General features: G+C 31.9%; 1 protein-coding gene and 1 long non-coding RNA gene across 2 annotated transcripts in view; one reads left to right on the top strand and one right to left on the bottom strand.

Annotated features, from left to right (window-relative positions):
- LOC132732547 (AF4/FMR2 family member 4-like) overlaps nucleotides 1–24,303 on the bottom strand; it is a 105,946-nt gene that overhangs the window by 36,077 nt on the left and 45,566 nt on the right. The window contains exons 10-11 of the mRNA XM_060719027.1: nucleotides 4,499–4,673; nucleotides 1,792–3,392 (exon numbers count right to left, since the gene is read on the bottom strand). Coding sequence (XP_060575010.1) covers nucleotides 1,792–3,392; nucleotides 4,499–4,673 — 1,776 coding nt within the window. The remainder of the gene's footprint in view (nucleotides 1–1,791; nucleotides 3,393–4,498; nucleotides 4,674–24,303) is intronic.
- LOC132732556 (uncharacterized) lies at nucleotides 5,583–8,091 on the top strand. The gene is made up of 3 exons (XR_009626064.1): nucleotides 5,583–6,824; nucleotides 7,173–7,354; nucleotides 7,703–8,091. It is a non-coding gene; the product is annotated as an uncharacterized LOC132732556 (long non-coding RNA).

Genomic DNA, 24,303 nt, shown 5'->3' with positions numbered 1-24,303 from the left:
TCCTATTTTGCATGAATTCACCTTTAAATAAGTAACTTTGAAAGTAGATATTATTATATATATATATAAAAAATTTCTCAGTTTTTTTAAATTTGTTTGCCTGGAATCTGAAACATCTCTTAAAACTTAAAATAGATTAACAAAAGACATCATTTATCTTCATGTCACTTAGATGTTGGCATAAAAAGAAACAACATTGCCACTTTTCTTTCATCCACACTCTAGCCTGCAAGCGGCCACTGCTTCTGACCCATGCAACCAGTGCAGGCCCAGATCAGGTCACACATCCATGCTGTCTGATCAGGATCAGTGCTGTTTACTATTCAGCCAATACATCATATTTCAAAAAAAAAAAATCCCTAAGATTAAGAACAGTTTTGTCCAGTTTGAAAGATGGACAAGTCTCTTTGAGATATTTAACAGGGTTAAAGGCAAACAATTTTATGGAGCCAGTCAAAAAATATCATGTCCTGGCCAAAGACAGATTCCATGGCCTAAAACAGAATTTCTACTTTCCTTAGACTTCATGGCCTACCAAAAATACCAGAATTATTCATCTTTATATAAACATATTCAGAAATTTTGATTTCATGCCAATTGCTAAACAAAGTTTATCAATAATTTTGACATTTCTAAATTAAAATAATTTACAATGATAAATTCTCCCAATATCAGTCAAATGTCACTTAATGTTATCCAAATAATGTAAAGAAATGGTTATCAGGTACAAGCACCTGTTAAAGTAATATAAAAATATTCCTGTTTCATGTTTAAGTCTATGCCTTTCCTTTTTGGGGAAAATTTTAATATATTTAGTAAAGATCAGACAGCACAGATGTGACGAGTGCTTATGTGTAGACTAGTAACACGGTAGATTTAGAAGCAGGTTACAAATATGGTAAAATTTAGCAGAAAATAATATAGGGTGTACGTTTGACCCTTGAAATGACTCTCTGACCCTTCAAATTTCCAAAAGGCCTGATTTGACCCTCAGGATTTTAACTGGAGGGTCAAATTTTGTTAAAATCATGGGGATTTGGCCTTATAGTTGGTAAAACTTGAGTCAAAATGACCCCCAGGATTTCATTGCTAGTGAACACCCTGTCAGACAGGGATTCTAGGTTAGAAGGAATAGACTTTAAGCTGATTGGCCTCCCATTATAGCCAGTTACACATAAATGTTTAAAGCCTGTTCAAGAAACCTTTGTGCAAAATTATTCAACTTTATTTTGATTATAAAGGCTAAAACATTGCATACTTGTGGTTAATGAACAATGTATCATTTAAATAGTTTGTCAGGATTTTATCTCGTTTTACAGTGCATTTTTCCGACTTTTTTCACAGATAGGGAAAGATTTACACTTATAGAGTGGCATATATTTTTGACTTTATTGAGAGATTTATACTTGGGGATAACCATAAAGTAGTATTATTTTGCAAAAAGGGAAAGAAAAAAACATTAAGGAGAAAACTGCACAATTTTAATGAATTTTTGGAAAGGAAGAGCTCCAGACCCATACATGTTTATTACAGAAAGTATAAGGAGTTTTGTTTGAACTTAACTTTTGGCTATAAGCTATTGAATAATCTATTTAGTTTTTTTTGTGCTTTACTCATTAAAAATTGTTCTAATGTAATGAATCAAACAATGTCTTTGATGTCTTTGTTTACCAATGAGATTTAGTAGGTTCTTCTTCAATCAGAGCCATTGAGTTAATTACATATTCAAGAACCTCTTGCATAGAGTATAAATAAAAATAAATATTAAAATACTTCATCTTAAGTACTTACTCTTTTACTATCTCGGATGCTGGCAAATTTGCAGGTGACTTAGACAAGGTTTTCCGTCTCTTCGTGTCATCATCTCTTGTGGTATTTAGTTTGCGTTTCTTTTTCTCGTGCGGAGATTGACTGAAAGACGAATGATTTGATGTAGATAATGAATCGTGCACGGACTCCACGTGCTTAGAGTCTTCTATCTCACTAGCACTTCCGTCACTATCCGAATCACTTAAATCATCAGATAAAGATTCACTTTTTACCGGTTCTCGGACCGGTAGAGACTCAAAACTCGGAACATGGCTTTTAGGTATATCCTTTTTACTAGTCAAATTCACATTTGATATCCTTTCTTTTTCTGGCACATACTTTTTATCACTTAAATCAATATCAGGTACACTATTTGCACTTATTTTTGAGGCAGTCGACTTAGATAGTTTATCCTTAACAGTGTCATTGTGCACTTTCTTGGATCTGATATCACTTGAAGAGTATTTGGCACTTGTCAGATTTTTACGGTGCTTACCACTTAAATGCTCCTTAGGCTTCAGGAAATATGGGCTATGCCTATCTACACATAGGACTTTGTCTAACAAATTTAGATCTATTTTTACTAACACTGGCGGTTTTTCTCTTGCACAGGATATATTTCCAGTAAGGGAATTTGGGGTTTTTGTAGACACGTTGAGACCGGCCCGTATTAAGTCCTGTTCCGTAGGGTTAATCTTATTTATATTAGTAACACTCCGAATAGGTGACAATGGCTTCTCGCCAGAAAATGTGTCTAGCATATCGTCTATGGAATCCGTAAAACTACGTGCATACATCCGCGAAGCTGCTTTCTTATTATCACAGTCTTTACTAGGTACATTTGCCATTGCAATTTCTCTTTTTAACTTCACTGAATCTTTTTCTTTGAGTAATTTATCTCTTTTAGTCTCTTTCCGTTTAACTGTACCAAGATTTGCTGAACACTTATCTAATGGCGTATATTTTTGACTTAATTGCGAGTTCAGTGGAAGAGGTTTTTGTGGTGAACTTAAAGCACTATCAGAAGACATTTTCTCAACGTCTATATCGGAATCGGAATCAGAAGTGTCTATAATAGGGACCGACACTATATTTTGCTTCTTTTTCCGAGACCGTCTTCCTTTTGTTTCAGGACCATCGGTGACCGATTTAGAAGGCAAACTATTGTCTTTATGTTTTCCCCGATCAGCAGTTTTACTGCGACTGGGCACCTCGTTAGCACTCAATGATGATGGAAAACCTTTCTCAGCTGCTTTAGGGGTATACTGCATTGGCGATATAATCGCTGGTAATGGAGACTTTATGGGCGGGGCAAGTGGAGATTTGATAGGAGACAGGATGTGTTTAGATTCTATCGGAGCAGGTGGCGAGAACTCGTCGGCTGACATTGGCTTTGATAACAGATCCTGATCGACCGATGGCGGATTCTCGTCCGATACGTGGTCAGCCCCTCTTTTCATCTCTGTGTCCTCTTCAAAATGATCAGATTTATTCGAGGCTGGTGCGTCACAGGATGGGGGCTTCGATCCCATATTAATAGACTGGGGTTGCTGCAGAAATGCCCCAAGGTTCCATTTTTTGGACTATAAATAGACACATAAAAATGTCATTATGTATACAAAACAAATTATCATTAACACATAAATTATGGTTTCTTTGATATCTACATTTGGAGCTAACTTACAAACAAGTGTAATAAATAAAATTCATTGCTTACATATTTAAATTTTTATTTTTTCTGATTCTTACTAAATATCAATGTATAACAGAAACAAAATTTTGTCTGCATCAGAATCAGCCAATATATGTCAATTTTCTAAGAAATCAGAATTTGCTGCTCTGAACTTCATATCTTTTTTACCCTAAAGAAATTCAACTAAGCAAAAGCACAAATTAAGGTAAAAGAAATGAGATATTCTAGATCTAGACATATAAAATTTCAGTTGCACTTAGTTGACACAGAATCGATTTAGTTGGCATTTGATCTAGTCTAGACCTAAGAATGGAGATATAAACTCTAGACAGGTTATTATCTTCATACTGTCTCATCAAAGATTGAAAGATTTTCAGTAAAGGAACTGTGCAATTTTACAACATTTTCTGTGAAACTAAAACATTTCACTGTGTTTTCTCAAAAGAGAATGCCGAGCTCTTTAAATTCTTTTTTGAGACATCAAGAGCATTAAGTTTCAAAACCTACAATCAGTTATTGAGTACTGCAGCATACAAATTATCTTCTGCATATACATAAATCATGCATTTAGAATTGTAAGTCAATCAGAAAATGTACTCAAGCTGTCAAGTTTTAAATGTTGTATGTATGATCGAAACACAATTCCTGAACTGCCTTAGACATCTAGCCTTACATAATGATCAATCGTTTTAGCTTTGATTTTTGAAATGTCCATAGATGAATCAACAGATTTTCTGTTCTTAAAATGCACCAACAGTATGCACTAATCACCACTTGCAGTTTTCATCTTAGTCATCCAATAGGTTGAGTGATATAGTGTCTGAATTAAATAGCCATTCACTTTCAAATCTTTTTACTTCACTTGCAAATCTTTATATAGATTTAACACAAAGATAAAACCTTTCTTTTTCAACAGACATTCATTACTTTTGTAAAAACTGAAATATCATCTTTTCACAAGGACTTTGACTTTTTCGGAGAAAAATAAAAACGTACCCCAGATGAAGGCGAGGTTTCCATATTATCTGGATTATTGGGAGTTCCCTGTGGCGTGGCATGATGATTCTCGTCATCAGAGACATCTTTATCCGACTCACTGTCCGAGCTGTTATCACTGTCGCTCTCCGAGCCACTACTCGAGCTCTCACTACTGGAACATGACTGACCCATTCTGTAATAACAAAATATCAACATACGTTAGTCTTTACCTATTAACGAACCAAATTTTGTCACCTTAGTGCAATTATAAACTAGTTAACTTGTATAAAACTCCGAATGACTTAAGTGAACTGTCGTCTGAAGTTTGCTTCGATAGTTTTAAAGACATTTTTCTTCTAATACTTTTAACATTGAGTCAGCAGGATTCTGATTCAAACAAACAGCCTAATACCTTTATTGGTTGACTATTGGCAAGCCATAATATTTGCTAGTAGAGTTCATTGATGTTAATTATATATACCATCTGACTGTTAATCAAGGCAAAGAAGTTTAAACAGTGAATGACATCATATTGTTTTGTATCCCTTTTGTTTATAGTTGTTATTGGTTATACTGTCAATAACAATTACTTAAAGCACTTGGGGTTTTTTACCCACAGACTTTCTTTTTTACAGATAGGACTTGTGTTAATGTTAGCTTTGAAAATAAAGGTCACAAAAGTTATATAATCCTTCTTTCATCTTATATCTGATACAAATATTCTTCACTAATTATGTGGAAAGCTTCAATGCATGAACTTAGTGCAAAGATAATTGCCCGGCTGTGTATTTTCCAAGGTATTCAAGAAAAATCATGGAAAAAACCATGGAAGTCCAAGCTTTAATGGTAGTTTTACTAGGAAACCTTGGACAATGTTGCAATTGTCCAAAGTGAAAGGTTTTTTTTCTAACTTTTCCTTGGACATATTCCATGGTTGTCTGAAAAATTCCTAGGAATCGCTTGGACAATACCTGGGAAAGTAAAACATAGTTTTTTTCAAGCTGGGAAAATGAACACATTCAGACACTTAGACAATTTTTAGCTTGGATTTTTTTTCACTTGGAAAGAAACACTTAGAAAATTTTCAGCTTGGACAAAGGACTTAGGCAATTTTTCTTTCATTTTTTCAATCATCCTAATGATAATGAATAATGAATTATTTACATTTATTGTCATTATGATGTGCTAGATGGAAAAGAATATTTAATCCTTTTCAGAAGATATACATGTAAATAGACATTTTTAAGAAATATAATCATTTATTGATTTTTGTATTTAATTATCAAATATAAAGTTATTAAAAACATCAAATATATACATGTACATGCATACAATCTACTAAATTCATTGCATTACAGAGATGAATGATGTTGAGTATAATACATAGTACATTTAATTTTTTTTATCAAAACAGTATGGAAAATGTTCTGTTGGTTTCTAAGTTTCTAGATGCATGAGTATCTTCCCTGTAGTTTGTATCTTTAGACTTTTTTTATTTCTTGACAGCATGTAAGCAACAGTTAAATAATTTTAGAATGCTATTAAACTTTGATATAAGAGTATATGTTTTTAGGCCATATAAAATAGTACATTCTCTGAATATTTGTAGACATACATTTAGGTTACACTTTACTCTGCCACTTAGTTTATGTGCACAATAAACACATAAATTATATAATAATTATTGCCCATTATATATATATGGCTTTATCTGCAAAATTTGTTAAATATAATAACCAGCTTGCCTAGTCAGGATAAATAAATACTAATATAACACACAGGTCAGATAAGACTAATGACTACCATCTGCCCTTCCCTCTATCTTTGCATGACTAATCTGACCTCATGGGGCATTCTGGGATGCTGACCAGACTATTCCATGTGATTATTAAGGGAATCTGAGCATGATACATTTCTAAAAAATCAGTTTAGAAGGACATTGAAACATTGATTTTTTACACACTTATTATTATTTTCAAATTCTACATTTATTTATCATTTGATATGTTTATACATTCAATAAATGTAAAAATACAATGATGGGTGTTTTGATTTTTTTTTTTGATAATCCCTGTTTCACATTATGATAGACTTGTCCAGACTGAAACCGTTGCAAAATTTGAAATCTCAGACATTCAGTGCTAACCATAAAGGATCTAAGTGGTATTCCAGATTATTTTGGAGATATCATCTTGTTTTTGAATATTGTGTACATTATTGTGGAATTTTCAAAGAAAACATTTATCTAAATGTGACAAGATTGTGGAATTGTTTGGTTGTTGTAATTGAACTAAGAATGACCTGAGGCAGGAAGTTATGCAAGAATCATAGTAAACAGTTTCAGGTAAATAACTTTTAGATACATTTATGCAGAAAAATGGTTATTTTAAACAATCAAAATATATTATGGCAGCAAGCAAAAATGTTTCTATAATACAACAATCTATAAGGTTGATAAAATTATGCTGTGAATAATTATTTGATAATTAGATCTAGATTTATTAATTATTTCTATATTGAATCAGTTATTTGTTTAATTTACTTACTGAAATTCCAAGTTAGTATGCTCAACTTAAATTTTGAAGATAAAAAGTTTTAATGGAAAATGAAGATTAAGGAGAATTCAATGTATTTAATGTTAAAATAGACTAGATATACTGAAACTTTGCTTACTTAAATTATATTATTCCAGGAACAGCTGTAAGGATATGTAAAGTACAGTGATGACCTCTCAAAAGCCAGCAAGCTCCTGTTCAGAAAACTATATAGTGTTGAAGAATACAGGGGCAGGTGTTTTACTGGCAACAGTACCAACACTAAAACCGAAATCAAGGCCAGCATTGGAGGACACAATATTACTGAAAGTCCTTCATGGTTTGTATAATTTTATTTCCTAGAATTGTAATCAAATTTGAACATATTAATCTTTTTTTGCAGTATTTTACAGTTTTACACAGCATTAAGTTGCAACTAATGTACTTAAACTCTAATGTCCTTATACATAGTTATTCAAAGTAAGTAAAATCTGTATTAATTAGGAAGTCTTATATATATCTACTGAGTGCTTATTCCCTTGATAATGATAATAGTGCAAGGGAAATATAAAATTATGTTGTCGTTTAAAATATATTGTTTAAGACTTGCATTCCTCATTTGTTACTACATGTATAATTAAGTGTTTTGAATGTAGTTTTTAATGACATTTTAATATTTTTATTTCAGAGTTGATCAAGAGAAAATGGCCATATGTGACTTTTGAAGCTGTCCAGAAATTGACATTGACATTGATGTTACCAAGCGGAATAAATATTGTTTTAATATTTATAATATTTTATGTTTTGTATTCTACCAGTGTAACATATTGTGTTTAAAAATGATGGAGAGCGAGCTCATCAATATGTCAGGGATTTAAAGGCAACTAGTTATAAGAATGATGAAAATTCCATATCTCAAAGGGGCTATTGTAAGAAAGCACAGAAATTACAAGCATCAAAGATACAGCGTCTATGGCTTTGCAAGATCATGAAGATGTCCTAGTATTTTCCCAGGTTTTCCAAGGTTTTTTTCACTTGAAGAACCTTGGACAATTCCACGGAAATAACATTGGACTTCCATGGAAATGTCCAAGCTTTCCGAGGATGTCTATGTAAATGTCCAAGCTTTCCAAGGATGTCCAATGAAAAAACCTTGGTCCCAATACTCCAAGGTTTCCAAGGTTTATGGCATATGTTCATGGAAACCTTGTACAAGCTCCAAGGTTTCCAAGCATTTGTCCAAGCATTTGTCCTAGGAAAGACCCTGCCATTTTTGTTCTTAATTTACTCTTATTGTATTGAAAAAGTATACCCAATACTCCAAGGTTTTTTCCATGAAAAATTCCCTGATATTGTCCAAGGAAACCTTGGAAATTGTACAGCCGGGTGTTAAGGTAGATCTTCTAGGTTATTCCCTGAAGGGACAAAATTTAATGCAGATGTTAATTAAAATTAACAGTAACAAAATTCTCCTTTGCTTGTTCAACTCTCGAGTTGCACAGACAATTGTTAAAGACAACAGGGGAGTCTAGCCTTAAAGGCATATGCCTTTGAACCCAGGACTCATGGGTTCAAGCCATAGTCAGGGGTCATCACTATAATTACTCACATGGCAATCAACAGTACTGGTTAAGACAGAACAGACAAAAGACCAGTTCAAATATTAAAGCTGAATTTATGCATTAATCACAATTGCACCAAAACTGATATTTTAAACTAACAACTTTTTTCAAGGCCACAGTTGCACTTAAATGCATTATTTTCTGCCCCAGGAAACACAAGCATGGGGTGTACGTGGCCAAGTGTTTAAGGTTGTTGACTTCAAACCACTTGCCTCCCACCACTGTAGGTTCAAGCAGCCAGAATGCTATGCAGCCAGCTTACAGAACGTTGGTGGTTCTACTCACGTAAGACACAAGCAATTTGGTCAAGCTTAGTTGGGATGACAGTCTATAATAAACTCCGATATTCAGAAAATACCAATCATCAAATATAGCCTCAAAGGATTATACAAATGTTCAACTTTTCATGGGCAGGGCTATTAACCTAAAACTCGTCTATTAATTACAACTTAGCAAACTACATTAGAGATAGGTTCATTAGGTGCATTCATCTGCAGTAATAAATATACCAAGCAAAAAGTGCATAAATCAAAGTTCTTCATCAATTTTAATCACAGCTTTTAAATGTCAAAATGGGCATATATCATTAACAATCGATCAAACACTATCATTTGAATAGATCACATTCATTTAATAGTAAATATCTCCTAAAAAAAAAAAAAAAGAAGTGCCAAGAAAAAAAGCAATTGGCCACAAATTCTTCATTACAAATTCTTCATAACAAATGAGTTTATTTGTGACAGTTTTAATTTCCGTGTTACATTTAAATAAACCAGAAATAGTTTTATACCTATGCAGGCTACTTGTAACTTTCCATAAAAAATTTCTAAATGGGTTTATTTAACAATAAACATCTTAAAAATTCCATTTATTAATGGCAGTTGGAAGTAGGGCATTTATAATATACATTTTATTACAACCATATAAGAACATAAAAATCACTGATAAATGTATGGCAGTCTGGTTCACCTAGTGAAAAAAAATAATTTTGGAGAGTACTGTAATGGAGGATCAGTTTTCATGATGATAAAAGTTTTGATATTGACAAAAATGATGATTATGATGATGAGAGTGAAAAAGTTAGTGATTATGATGACAAAGAAGTTAATATTACTAATGATGAATGTGATGATGATGATGATGATGATGATGGAAATGTTACTGATGATGTTACTGATGATAATGATGATGATGATGATGTTACTGATGATGATGATGATGATGATGATGATGATGATGCAAACAATGATGATGATGATGATGCAAACAATGATGATGTAAATGACCATGATGATTATATGGCTGACACCGTTAATGGTGAAAATGCACATATGGAACTTGAACAAGATTTCCATAAATTCAAATTTACATAACACAGATCAGCAGTTAGCTTTAAACCAGTGCTTACTATAGCTATTAAAAACATATCAAACCATTAACCCTGAATACCAAGCTTCAAAACGGCAGGGCTATAATTTCATTCAATTTAAATTTGTATCATTATTTATTCTATAGTGGAAACAGGTGTTCGGTAGACTTAGAAGCTACACTATCACAGGGCTAGTGCACCTGGTTTTGTCAAGTGGATTCTATTTTAAAACGGTTATATATATATTTATATCACACACATCTATGGGAAAACGAGCTGCTCAAATTAATGCTGTCCATTTAAAATACATTTGGAGAAACTTTTTCAATCTATTTAAGAACATCATATTATAATTTCTCTTTTTGCAACAGCCGAAGACAGAAAATATGTATGACAGTGATTTTTCCCACATGTTACAAGCTTATACAATCCAATGTTATGAATTACATTAATTATCCTCGGATTTCATGACGAATGTTTACAACTAATTAAAAACTGAAAGGTCTTCATCCTTACTGGTGTACAGTAGAACTTCTATGAGTCGAACTTCGATTAGTCGATTTTCTCGATGTGTCGAAGTAAAATGAAAGTCCCGATTTTTTCCCTTATATATTCCTTATAAAAACCTATTTATGTGTCGAGATTTTATGTGTCGAGTTTTCGATGTGTCGAAGTTTTTTTCGTGGTCCGTATAGAATAAATCTAATACAATTTACCACAAATAAGTCGAAGTTCCTCGGTAATTTTGACACCTTCGATCTCGAGACATTTTCACACCTTTTCTGGCCGCGAAGACGATTTCCGATCAACTTAAGTGACAGGTGTTAATTACACAGCCGAGTGTTCAAACAGCCTTTGTGTGAAAAAATGCTTTAATCATTACTATTTTAATTGCCGTAGCGGTATTTGAAAGTACATGTAAACAGTAAGAACTATCATTTGAGTACTTCCGGTGTCGCGTGATAATCACACGCGAAATATTTACTATAAGCTGGTTAAGTTATTGCCCTTTCGTAATGTTACGCCTTTTGTAACTTCATTGTTTACGTCAACAGGGAGTCCAAATCATTAGCCGTGAAAAGTTACTTAACATGTAATATTTATCATTGTATAATGTAAAATATCAGATTAATGAATGAAAGAAAAACATGAAATAGGTTACGTTATAGATCTGATAATTAGGGCTCGTCACGGGTTAACATTTTGTCATGAAATTCAGACCGATTCATAAGTCGAAGTCCCGATGTGTCGAAGTTTTTACGAAAGTCCCTCGAACTTCGACTAACCGAAGTTCTACTGTATATTGTCATAATCATAATGTCAAGAAATAAAGACAAGTGTAAGAAATACTTTAAGACCCCCAACCTGATTTATTTTTTTATACATTAAACAAACTTAACAATCGCCTTGCTTTCATTTTGGGTCAATCCATGAATATTTGAACAAAATATAAAAATTCAGCTACCAACAGTATATGAAGCCTTGTCAGACTGCACAGAAGTATAGGCTGGCCCGGCTCTATACAATACTCGGGGACAAAAGCTGACCTGACTGTAGATACTTCTAAATTGTTTCCTAAGTGATTCAATTAAGAAATATTATATACAATACAGCAAAATGCTCCATTCACATTAAATTTGAAAGACTTTGTACCATTGTCATGAACTTTAAAGACAATCTATTAACACCAAGAATTAAATCTATTCAAATTTCATACCCATTATTATACAGAAAAAACAACCCACATATTTCTCAATTGTTGAATGAAAACAGTGTTTCAAATGGCAAAAGCCACTGCAAGATCTCTCTCAAGTTCCCCCATGCTAATCAATAAAGGCTCTCAAATGTCAATAGGAAATTAAATGGGCATTTCTTGTTCTACAGTATGATTTGAAGCTCAGGAATCCTTGAGAATCTAGCCTAATTCATCATCTAAGGTATTTTCAGCTATATGAAATTTTGCTTCAGTTTTATGACATCAGCAGAATTTTTCCACACGATCAATGAAAACAATATTAAACAAACATAATTAATATTGTCAACGATAATGGGCTATTAATATAAATTTTGCGTGTAATATAATTCAACGCTTTTATCACAACCCCAAATCTTGACTTCCTATTCATTGCCTGAAATTCATTAAAAAATAGGCCTCATCAACATTGTTTTTGACAGGTTTAACTAAATCTTTTTCTGAACCAATTATTACTTGCAAGTCATAATTATCAATTCAATTTCAATTACATTCAATACTTATACATTGTCAAGTTTATAAATTGATAAAAATTTGACAGTCCCCATAAGTAGTATTTTATCCCCCTTTTTTTTCGTCTATCATAATATAAATATATATATTAAACCATCACAATCTTTCGCAGCAATATAGTTAGGAACATTTAAACAAGTGGGCTTTGTGTGGGCTCAAACACTCGACCTTCCTTTCTTGTAGTCCTGCGGAACATTGACAATAAAAGCTGGAATTTTTTTTTTTTTTAATTTTGAAATATTTATTTCAGTCTCAGCAAAATGTCTGGGATATAAAGTAAAATCACACGTTTTACTGTTTCTTTTGCTTCAAAATCATAATCAAATATCAAAATAGAAAAGAACCAAAATATAAATATTCACACTTCTGTCCCGATTATATTTAATGTTAACAGTATCATTTATTTTTCAATAAACACATATTTATAACATTTTTTTTAAAACACAGTCAGAGGCAACTGTTTAAAAAGGTTGGACTTGATGGCAACAACAAAAGCAGTTGGTGTTGGCAATAAATTCTTGTTAACCTAACTACTCTCGGAGCTAATCTTTTTATCTTTTAACCAAACTAATTCAATTTCAGCTCACAGGCGTACAAGTAGAATTATCTCTTTATCCTAGAGTCAGCATTGCCTCAAATGTAATTGGTAAACGGCACGGTCAATTAATCAAATCAAATACACACTCTTAGTCAGGATGTTTTACGTCTTGCATTCTCCGTAATGACACTGTATGAGGCTCTCTTACCAATGATATAGATCTTTCTTTGTGTCCAATATTTCATGGGAAAATGTCAAAACACCAGGAGACGAGATTTCTGTCCAGCAATGATTAACTTTCAGTCTTTATAGTTGCCCCCTTTCCATGGTTGTTAGGGTTTTTGTCAAGTGTTTAGCTAAAGAAATTCTATTTTATCTTCTTCAATGAAAAGTTAAAAGGTAACTTATTATCTTGCACGGTATGAATTTCCGAAAAACATCTAACGTTATTGAACAGTAGCAATTGAACCTTAAATTTAACCTAAATGGCTATACTAGAATACGCAATATTTTAATATTGTTTAATTTCTTTCTAATTTTTTAATGGATATCAAGTTCTCAGCAATTAACCGACAACTTCTCCCCAACAATCAACAATTTAACAAGCTGTTGGTCAAATATATCTTAGAAATCAGGAAAACATTCAGACCATAATGAATATCCAACGTCCATGGACCTTGGAATTACAAGTAGTGTATGAGGTGCACCTACCATACTATATATGGTCTGCTGGCTTAAATTCAGCACTGTTGAAAAAGAAGCTTATACAATTGTCTAAAAATGAATGAATGAATGAATGAATGAATGAATGAACGAACTAATGAACGAACGAACAAACGAATGAATGATGAAAAGTTACAAACGAACAAACAAAATGAATATGAATGAATGAACGAACGAATGAATGAATGAATGAATAAATGAATGAATCAATCAACAAATTATTCAATGGAAAACAAGTTGAATGAGACAAAAGAAAAATCAGTCTTTTTGCAAAGCCAATTAAATGTAAGCAGTAGGTAATTAACTCATACTATTTACTAAGTCTAACAATTTTCAACCCCCCCCCCCCTCCCAGCAAGCTGCTTACTGTTGTTCAATATAGTTTGTCTATAATAAACCTCACCTACTTTCCCTGATTATTTTCAAACATTTTTTTGCACTCAACTGACTTGCCCACCACCAGGATACGAAGTTATTTTCAGACAAGCTATTTACAGACTGGTTTGTGCAGGATGTTTCATGTCATTTGTTCAAACCATGATTCTGCTGAAACCTGAAACCAGTCATGATTGTACTTTTATACATACCTGATTCAACATCAATACCAAACATACACTGTTATAGTATTAAAAGTAAGTCAATTCAAAGCAAGAAAATCTTGTTATTTATATAATAAATTGCACATGTAAGGACCTGACTCAAGTTACTAACCTGAAAAACGTTCCTGATTTGACATGAGTAGTTTTCGAACCACTCCTGGACACAGCATTGCTTAAAATCAATCTTTCCCACATTACAATGCTTTTGTGTTTCTACAAACTGAGTTCGCACTCCTTAAATACCTTTGTAACACTTTTTTCATTCACTACATCTCCCTTAATTTAACTCTCTATAATACATCCTTTGCACATTTTCTTTTCCTTTCTTATTTTTTTAATTAAACACCAAGTTTCACTCATGAACTTCACATTTCATCATATATTTATAAGAGGTTAAATCATAAACCAAAATAACTGTGTGAAATCTCACGGCACGATGCAGATGACCTATGATTAATCCACTTTATGTGTCTTCAAGTCTATTTAGCTTAAAACATAAACATATTAATAAAGTACGTACAGTTTCACTAAAACAAATATATGCAAGATTTATCCTCCGTTTCGTATTTATGCAATATTATATCCTGAATGTGTATATAATCTCCCATGGGTTATGTGTTATGTGATATAAAATACTAAATCACAACCTGAATTCGTTGAGAAGCACATTTTCCGATAATTTAATACAAATATTTCCTCACGAAAAACTTTTCCAAACAATTTAAACTCCTTTTACTTGAGAATATAATTATGTCGTACCTAAAACACATTCCACAAAAACAATTAACTGTCAGTTAAAATCCCATTCATTTCCCACCAGCATTTAATTATCTTTGTACAATCATGTTAAATACACGTGCGACTGTATATTATAAAAATACGAATTAATCATGACCTAAAATAATTATTACAAGCAACATGTATGTACATCTATACTTGTACGTTCATCATACAAACCTACATGTACACACAACAAACATTCGTAGCTATATAACACACAAATCGCAAGTAATCTTGTTTGTTTTCATCTATCTAATATTCTCCAGGTGTATTAACACATAAACCACAGCGGTATATTTCATACATTCATACACGATTCCTAAAAACACTTGCTTAGCTCATTCTGACCTCTTATTCGCCTACAAAACACCGCTGCAATATTTACACTATATTACACGAATCAAATTATCCGAAATACATCCTTAACATGTTAAATAGCCATTAAAACCATATTATCTCTCAACAGATCTTTACTTAGTTCGACAATTCTTTCTTTTTCATTCTTTTTCAAACTGCAAAAACGTTTCAAGTTCCAAAATACAAAAAAATCGTTTGTTTCAAAAAATTGAAAACATCCTTGTTTTATTCATATTGAAACATGTCCTTTGTGAACCGATATAATAAAACCATCAACCCATGGACTATAAAAGAAGGTCACCAAACACCGACTAGAGAATCTACTATAGTAAAAACCGCAGTCAGACAGATTTATATTATACAAGGCACTGGTTTTTATCAATTTTAAATCTATCCACTATGGTATTAAATTAAAACCAACGTAGGCACTACAAAAACACCAATTACCGCATACATAAAGGACTACCAATTAATATTTTGACGTTTAAGAAAATATTTTCATTTCAGGCCCTTGTAAGGAACGTTTAATTGCAAACGTTTGTACTTTCATATAACACCTTAATAATAAAGGTGTTAAAACTCCGACCCTTTAACAAAAGTGGACTTTCTCCTCATATTAAGCACTAATAAATGAAACTTAAAATAAGTCATATCATTTTGAAAACTGACTGGTCTAAGCACCTATCCTTAAACAACATAGTACAAAAAAGCAATTAAAAATACTATTTAACTAGCTTTCCTGTACAAATAATTGATTAATTACCACTTGAAGCAATAAACACTTGTAGATAATAAAACAGTCACATTACCGTACATACCCTATTAAACACAATTTCAATTTGCATACAAAACAATCATCAGTATAGTAATACAATTAATAATTTAATAACAGAGATGTTAAAAGTACTTAAGCATTAATAATTAGCCAGATGTACCATTATAGGAAAACCATTAAATCACTCAAAGTTGTGTTTAAATTTGAATTCCAAAATTATAAAAATTTATAAAAACTTGTTATTTAACACACGACCAGTAAAAATGCTGAATTAATTCTGTGTAATCAAATAGCCAAACTTTAAATTTGAAATGTTGCATCGTTTGAATACCTAAAACATAAATGTATACCAGATGTACATAGAGCTTTGAAAACTGCACAGATGTGCAGACTGGCCTGGCTCTATACTCAGGTGGCAATTAATGCTAATCACTTTCCATTCCAGTAGGTTAAATGTTAATGTCTCTCAAATCAAATATTACAATTTCAATCAGTTTTAAATCGTAAATACTTCTAGCATTTTAAATAACCAATGATATGAACTTCTTCCATAAAGCAAACTGTCATAAACGTGACAAACATTGCTCTCAGAGGCCATCATTTCTATATCTACACAGACGTCATTGATTGTACTATATTATATCAATTTATTATCAGTATCTTCACATTTCTCTCTTGCTTTTAGATGACTTATAATGTTTAATGTACATCAGTACGACTGTATGGAGATGACATTTACCAAATTTTATTTGCCTCGACTTCAATCGTGACAAAAACAGTAAAAATGAAGCTAAAAAAAACTGCGTAATGTATTTAAACACTTTGTAATTATGACAGTTTCCTTCATGTACAATTACTTATACTTTTTGTAAACAACTTCAAAACATTTTCATGTGCTGACAAAATCACACTACATCAAAAGACCCGACGTTACTTTAAAAGTAAGAACATATCATATTTTTCTGGTTAAGCTAACAATAAAAGACTACCAGAGTTAAGGCTGCAGATAACAATTCAAAATGAGCTCTGAAGGGGTTCACTGCACATTTAAAATTTCTTAGGGTTGCAATAACATGATAATACTTGAAGAGGTTAAAGATTTACTTGTAGGGGCTGCAGAAGTTACACTTGAAGGAGCGCAACAGTTAGTACATTTAAAGGGGAGGAAGTTACATCAAAAGGGGCTGAAGTAACACTTGACGGGACTGTAGTTTCGCTTGGAGCAAATGCAGCAGTTACACTTAAAGGGCTTGCAAATTTGATTTCAAGAAGGGGTTGCAGGGTTGCATTTATACAATGATGGAGTTTGAATTTTATGATTTATGGATCATTAGTATATGAAATAGTAAATGCTGTAACAGTTGCTTTTTTCTCTTTTTATTGCTGTCTATATATTATGACAATCCTTAAACCTGCTGGAAGACAATCATCCCTGCAATCTAGCCAAAGGCTCCATAATCAACCAAATTGATTTTGGACTCTTCCGAAAATGGAAACTGGACAAGTGGGGTATTACAATAGAAAGACACGGATAAAAATAGACATGATTTCACTTTTCTTTAACTCCTCATTATCTTAAGGTCAAACAGTTCAGTGTCAACTACAACATGTACAAAAGACTATTTATTAACAGTGAAAAGAAATCCCAGAGAAGAAAAATAGTCCCATTTAACCTCTATAATTACCTGGCTATTAAAATTTTATGACATCCTGTCTGATATTTTCAAAAGATACCTTTAATTAGGTATTAGCAAATAAATTTTTAAACCTTAAAAAAAACTTTTTTTTTACTGAAAATTAAATGAATGCCTTTAGGGAGTACAAAAACACTTTATGCGCTAGACTGAATTATAGATTTTAAAAGTTATAATAATGAAGACTTGAAAAAGTAAAAAAGAACCCGGATACAAATAATATTAAAGGAACTCCACTGAAGTTTTATTTTTCAAAGTAATGTGTACCCTTTGTTAAAGGACTGGACCTGAGAATCTTGTGTGCATAAATATCAGATCATTCACATACTTCATTTTTCCAAAATAATTGTTTAAATGGCCTAAAATTAAACTGTTGAGGTGGGGCTCAGAATATCATAAAAAAAAATTCTATTAAATTCTGAGCATATTCCTTTAAAATATCTTTTGTATTTCTTTTCCATTTTAAAAGTGGATATATTTGTTAAAAATTTCTAGTTTTTTTTTTTTTTTGGCTTTTGGAACTCAAAGGAGCACCTTAAAAGAAAACAAAATCGAAATTAAAATTAAAGTCTCTGAGAAAAGAAGCACATCATATTCTCAGCTACAATAGGGAAAAAACAAACTTTTGTTATTCTCATTGTTCAAAACTATTATTATAGACTCCTTGAGGGAACTTGATCAACTTGTAACTTCTTTCTTTTCATACCAGTGGAAAATCAAATTACAGGCTGAGTACTTTACAATGACAATTGTACAAAATGAGATTCAGTTATTTTATGGCAACTGAAAAAATGTCAACGCGCAATGTTAATTTGTAAAGTTAGAAAATCAATTCTTAAATGGGTGCGAAACATGTAATACAGTCATCAAACAAAATGTTACTACTGAAAAAGACCTGCAAGTAGTAGACATTTGACACTATGAATTTGTTTCTTTCTAAATAGTGGGAATTTATTCCTGCAATTTTCTACTATTATCCCAAATGCAGAGTATGTTATCAATTAACTCAGATATTACAAGTCTTGTCATCATCATTCGTATCACCATCATTTAGTGAACAATATCATACAAATATTATTATTATCATCACAAGTAAAATCTTCATCAAAACCATACTCAAAATTATCATCACCATCAAAATTGCAATCATAAAACTCATCATAAACAATACAAGTAACTGATAATCAATTATCAAATCATAATCTAATACCATCATCATCATCATAAAAATCATCATCATAAACCTATAATCATCATCAGCATCATCATCACCATCATCATTAATATCATAATCATCCTCATCATTAAATACTATCATCATCATCAAAATCATCATCATCACCATCATCATTAATATCATAACCATCCTCATCATTAAATACTATCATCATCATCAGCATCATCATCAAAATCATCATCATCACCATCATCATTAATATCATAACCATCCTCATCATTAAATACTATCATCATCATCAGCATCATCATAAGCCTATAATCATCATCATCATCATCATCACCATCATCATTAATATCATTACCATTCTCATCATTTAATACTATCATCATCATCATCATCAACAACATCATCATCATCAAAATCATCATCATCATCACCACACCATCACCACTACCACAGTTATCATCATATTTTAACCTACACCATTAAACTAAGACAGGACACCTTCATCAATAAACAACAATCATTTCATGTCTAGACTTTTTTCAAATATAGTTCCTACAAAATGCTAAATAAAGCCCTGTTTGTCACTTATTGTAAATTAACATCATCATACTTAAACAATATCACAGTTCTATATTAATTCTGAGCTAAAAAGCTAAAAAAAACAATATTCTTTTCAAGTGGGTGTCAGTGTTTTACAACATTGACATTTCAGGAAAGAGTCCACTCCTTATATTATGACGTTTCCATAAACAAACATTACCAGAGAATTCTCTTCTTTTTTTTTCTTCCCCTCTAGTATAAATGCCTATCAAATATTATAAGTGACGATATAGTAACTCCTACAGTGGCTACATTTTCCCAGCAATCAATAGCATGGCTGATGATTGCTGATGATTTATCAGCACATGCAATCCAAGCATTAGCCATTATAGTATAATAGCACACGACATCAAAGACTGTCTGTTAATTTTCAGGATTCATTTTATTACAGTCCCCCCCCCTCCTCTCAACACCACCACCACCCCACCAAACATCTTAGGCAATAAACTATATTGGTAATCAAATGAGAAAATCTCCACTTAAATGATAAATAATTAATACATTAGCTCTCCAATTAGTGGCACAATGCAAAGACCAGGGGAGAAAAAATTATTTTCTTACAGGCAATTCTCAGGGCAATAAAAAAAGAACTCGAAATAATAAAATATAAAAAGAAATAGAAAGTTTCTACTAAAATTATAGCCAGGCCACTGTGCTTACTGGCTTCTTGTAAATAAAGCACCTTGAAATAACTTAAGAGTCTGTTTGAACAAAACACAAACAAAATCCTTCCCTCAAAGCATGAGACAGTAAAAATTATGTGTTTCAACTAAGTAATGTCTGATTAAATTATCCTTCCTAAATAATACAATTTTATACTACACTAAAACCCTGATGAAAAAGACCACTGTCTACCTAAGTTTTGTGATGCTCTAGTCTGAACTGTCAAAACAAGTACTAAAGCACCTAATGCTTAATGGTTTAAATCAAGTAACTAGTTATTAATAATTTATCATGGGCTCGTACTTTGAAGGGGTCTTCAACACATATTCAACTGTATTGGACATGAGAAAATGTAAAATGATACCAAAGACACATTAAAGTGACCCAAAGGAAAAACAGACAACAGCAATCATTTAGATTTGACACTACCATATTCTTAATATTAGGCATACAAAACTAACCCAGACATTCTTTTAAACTGGCCCAAATTTGAAAAATTACAGTCTAGAGAATAATTATGCTTATGTACATACTAATTCTATCACTCAATAAAGCCATCGCCAAATTGTCAGACTTTGTGACTGGTTCGCAAACTTAATTTAAATTTTCATTGTTTTTCACCCTTTAATCATACAGCATTTTAACTGTATTATAATCAACAACAAAACAATACAAAGTAATTATATATAAACGATAAAATAATCGAAAATAATCGAGGATAATCGAGGATTTGAGGATTTCGCTAAAACGGGCTACTTTTTAAGAACTCAATTCCTATATGGCTACAGAGAGATCTGCAAAAAAAGACGTTGGAAGTGACTCAGATGTTCCAAGATTTATTGCCAGGATATGTTTCCCATAGATCAAAAACACATTATAGGATTGTTGTGTCTGGGAGAAAAGTATTAAGAATGGTTTTTTTGTTAATGATTTGTGGACACAATACATTGATTAATTGTTCTCATTTTAACTACTGGGCTTCTGGAATATATATTTGAGAGTCCAGTGGACATTTGAAGGGGGTATCCCTGGCCAAGTGGTTATTGACTTGTAGGTGCAAGCTTTTCAAGGGTTTTGGAGAAAGCTATCCAGCTAGCTTGCGTAACATTGGTGGTTCTACAACAGATCTGTTACAAAGTCATGGCTTCTCCACTTATTACCTGAGCTAATTCTATTTTCTCCAAATCTGTTACCAATCTGTCTACTTATCAATATAAATATCATTTAAGCAAGTTATTTATAATATTGAGCAAGATTTTTTTTTTGTATTTTAGGTGTTTTTTTCATGGCTTTGTGTTTTTTGTTGTTGTTTTTTTTGTATTCTGATATGGAAATGAATTTCATTTCAATCATCACATAAAGGCCCCATGATAATGATTCACATTTTTTACAATGTAATATGTCAGATCCTATTTCAAGCATTTCTTCTGTTAAAATACCACAGGGAGTTGTACAAATGTGTTTTGACTGCCTGACTAATGATTTAAACTGAGCAGCTATGACCCTATGACTGTCACAAGCTGTAGTGAAAAATCAAAAAAAAAAAAATCCCATTTAAGCCTAATGCTCTCCTTATAATTACATGAATGTTTGTCAACAATTTTAGCTGAGTCACTGAAGTTGAGATGGGAATGTTTTCTTACATCAATAGGGCCTGTTTAGTTGTTTACCATCTTAATTGTCTTGTCATACCAGATATTACATAGTTACACTCAAAAAGTTAGTTCCCAATATCTTATACTTCACCATTACCATAGTAAATATCCAAAAATCCTAAACAGACTTATCTATCTTTCGATCAAGACAAAACCATTCATCATTTTAAGGGAAAATTTCAAAATATGTAGATCATGATCAGATGGCATGGATGTGTGGGATGATCTGGGTCTGTACTTGTCGCAGGGGGTAGATTAGACTCCATACCCGCCAGCAGTTTAAGGTTTAAGTATTTTTCAGTGAACAAAGGGTAAAGTATCTTTAAGACAAAACAGTATTCCCATTAGCAATGGCAACTTTCACATGTAAGAAATAATAAATCAAACTTTAATTCTTTTACAACTCGATGTCCCCGTTTACACAAAATTGCAACGTCCATCATATCCAGTAATTTATATTCAAAATAAATTTTGTTTACTCAATATAATTACTTAAATGTACACTCAAATGGACTCTGCACCAGTGCCAATCTGTTTTCCCCACAGGTAACTATTTAAACAACTTCTTCACATGACTCCTTATCAATCACCATTAATGGACAAAATCATTTCACGCGAAACATTTCCAATCAACTGCACAACTATTATTTAGTAATAACGACAAATTGATTTTTATCCTTTTACATTCTTTTTTTTTCCCCATTTCAGAAATCTGAAATGCCTAGCAGATTCGCCAACGTCGACCAGTATTATGGGAAATTAGTTCATTTAATAACGATTTTCCTAATGTAGCTTTTAATCAGTGCCTGCGACAAACTGACAACGATGAAATCTGATAACTAGAAAGCATAAATTACTCATCATGCAAATTATATCGAAATGATAAACCAATTATGAGCACACTGATAGATGAATGATTCTTAATTGATTTGCAAACGTTATAATCAATATCAAAGGGGCAACTTGATTTTTTTGTTATTGTTTTTTTTTTTTTAATTAAATTAAATTTTTAATTTAATTAGACGTTAAAATTCAAATTCTAGTTTGAAAATCCTATTCTATGATATACTTATGATAATACATATAATAATTGTAGCAAGTCATATTAATGCCAATTAATTTTTTTCGCAATTTTTTTTTTCCATGCAGGCATGTTTATATACAGCACCACTGATAATTCTTACAACGCCAACTTCATAAAAATTATTTTATTTTTTTCGATCTTTTAATACATTTTTTCTTCTTTTTTACATTCGATGCTAATACATTTCAATGAATAGATAACAATGTCTTCAAAGGTAGACAAATGACTTAAGCATTACTCATCTTAAACCCTTTAATCTTCTCACCCTTAAAATAACACCGTAGCCGTGTCGTATTGATTGAAACGTCAACTGCACAAAAATGGCAAAAAAAATGCGTCTTGGCTAAATTCTATTTGTTTATGTAAATGTTTCATTTGATGTATATCTTGCTTATTCAGTACAAGTTTTTACTGAAAAGTTATCATAAACCCTGAGGGGAATTAAGTCTTTATTTTATGTGTTCTGTATAATGATTTATACCACGATTTCTACTACATGTATAGAACAATAAACTTTGAAAACATTGACATTTATGTACGGACTAATCAATCAATTCACCTATACTCTTAACCACTTATAACATTTTCAAGGAAAAACAATTATTACCAATTTTTCTTGAGAATTTTCTGCAAAATTTTCAATAGAAGCCCTAAAACGAACCGATAAAACTAACCGTATTTTGTAAATTTTCTGAATAAAAACCACCTTTTGTAAAGGACTACCTTTCATAACAGGCAACATTACTTTCACAACAAATTTACCAATGAAGCTCTCATATTTACTGCACTAAACACCAATAAACATGAATGAGACATGGCTCATGAATAATTTAAGAAGAATTTACATTGAATCACACTTGTTTTGAGTCATGGGACCTTTAATTAATATTACCTTAAAAGAAAACAAAAGTTGACTATATACGAAAGTTATAATTACATATGATAGAAGATTACAATCAAACAAAAAAACCTTAAATGTAAAAACTTTGTTAACAAATGTTACTAAATATAACAAATTTAGCTGAATGAATATTTTTCTAAATTTCAACACACTGCAACAACTATGAAGCATTTGCAAAAAAATAAAAAAAAACTTTTATGGGGGAGTAAAAAGGAGTAGCTAAAAAAGTAACAGCTGAAAATGATCAAATTCTGCCTTTTTAATGTCATAATGAGATAATCCAAAACACTGTTACAGACCACAACCATAAAAACAAAATATTTAAAGCAAACATCAATCATTCCCTTTCTAGATCACCTTTGCATTTGAGTTCCAGTGACCACCTGTCTGGGGAAACAGTGAGCTAGGCCATCCTTAAAAAAATGTTTGTTTGCAGTAACCCGACCCAGAATTTTCAAGGTGGGTAGGTAGGTCGAT

Source organism: Ruditapes philippinarum, unplaced genomic scaffold (assembly GCF_026571515.1).
Source record: "Ruditapes philippinarum isolate M1 unplaced genomic scaffold, ASM2657151v2 ctg1211_1_1_1_1, whole genome shotgun sequence".
In the NCBI taxonomy this organism is placed as follows: domain Eukaryota; kingdom Metazoa; phylum Mollusca; class Bivalvia; order Venerida; family Veneridae; genus Ruditapes; species Ruditapes philippinarum.
This window is presented reverse-complemented; position numbering and strand designations above follow the sequence as displayed.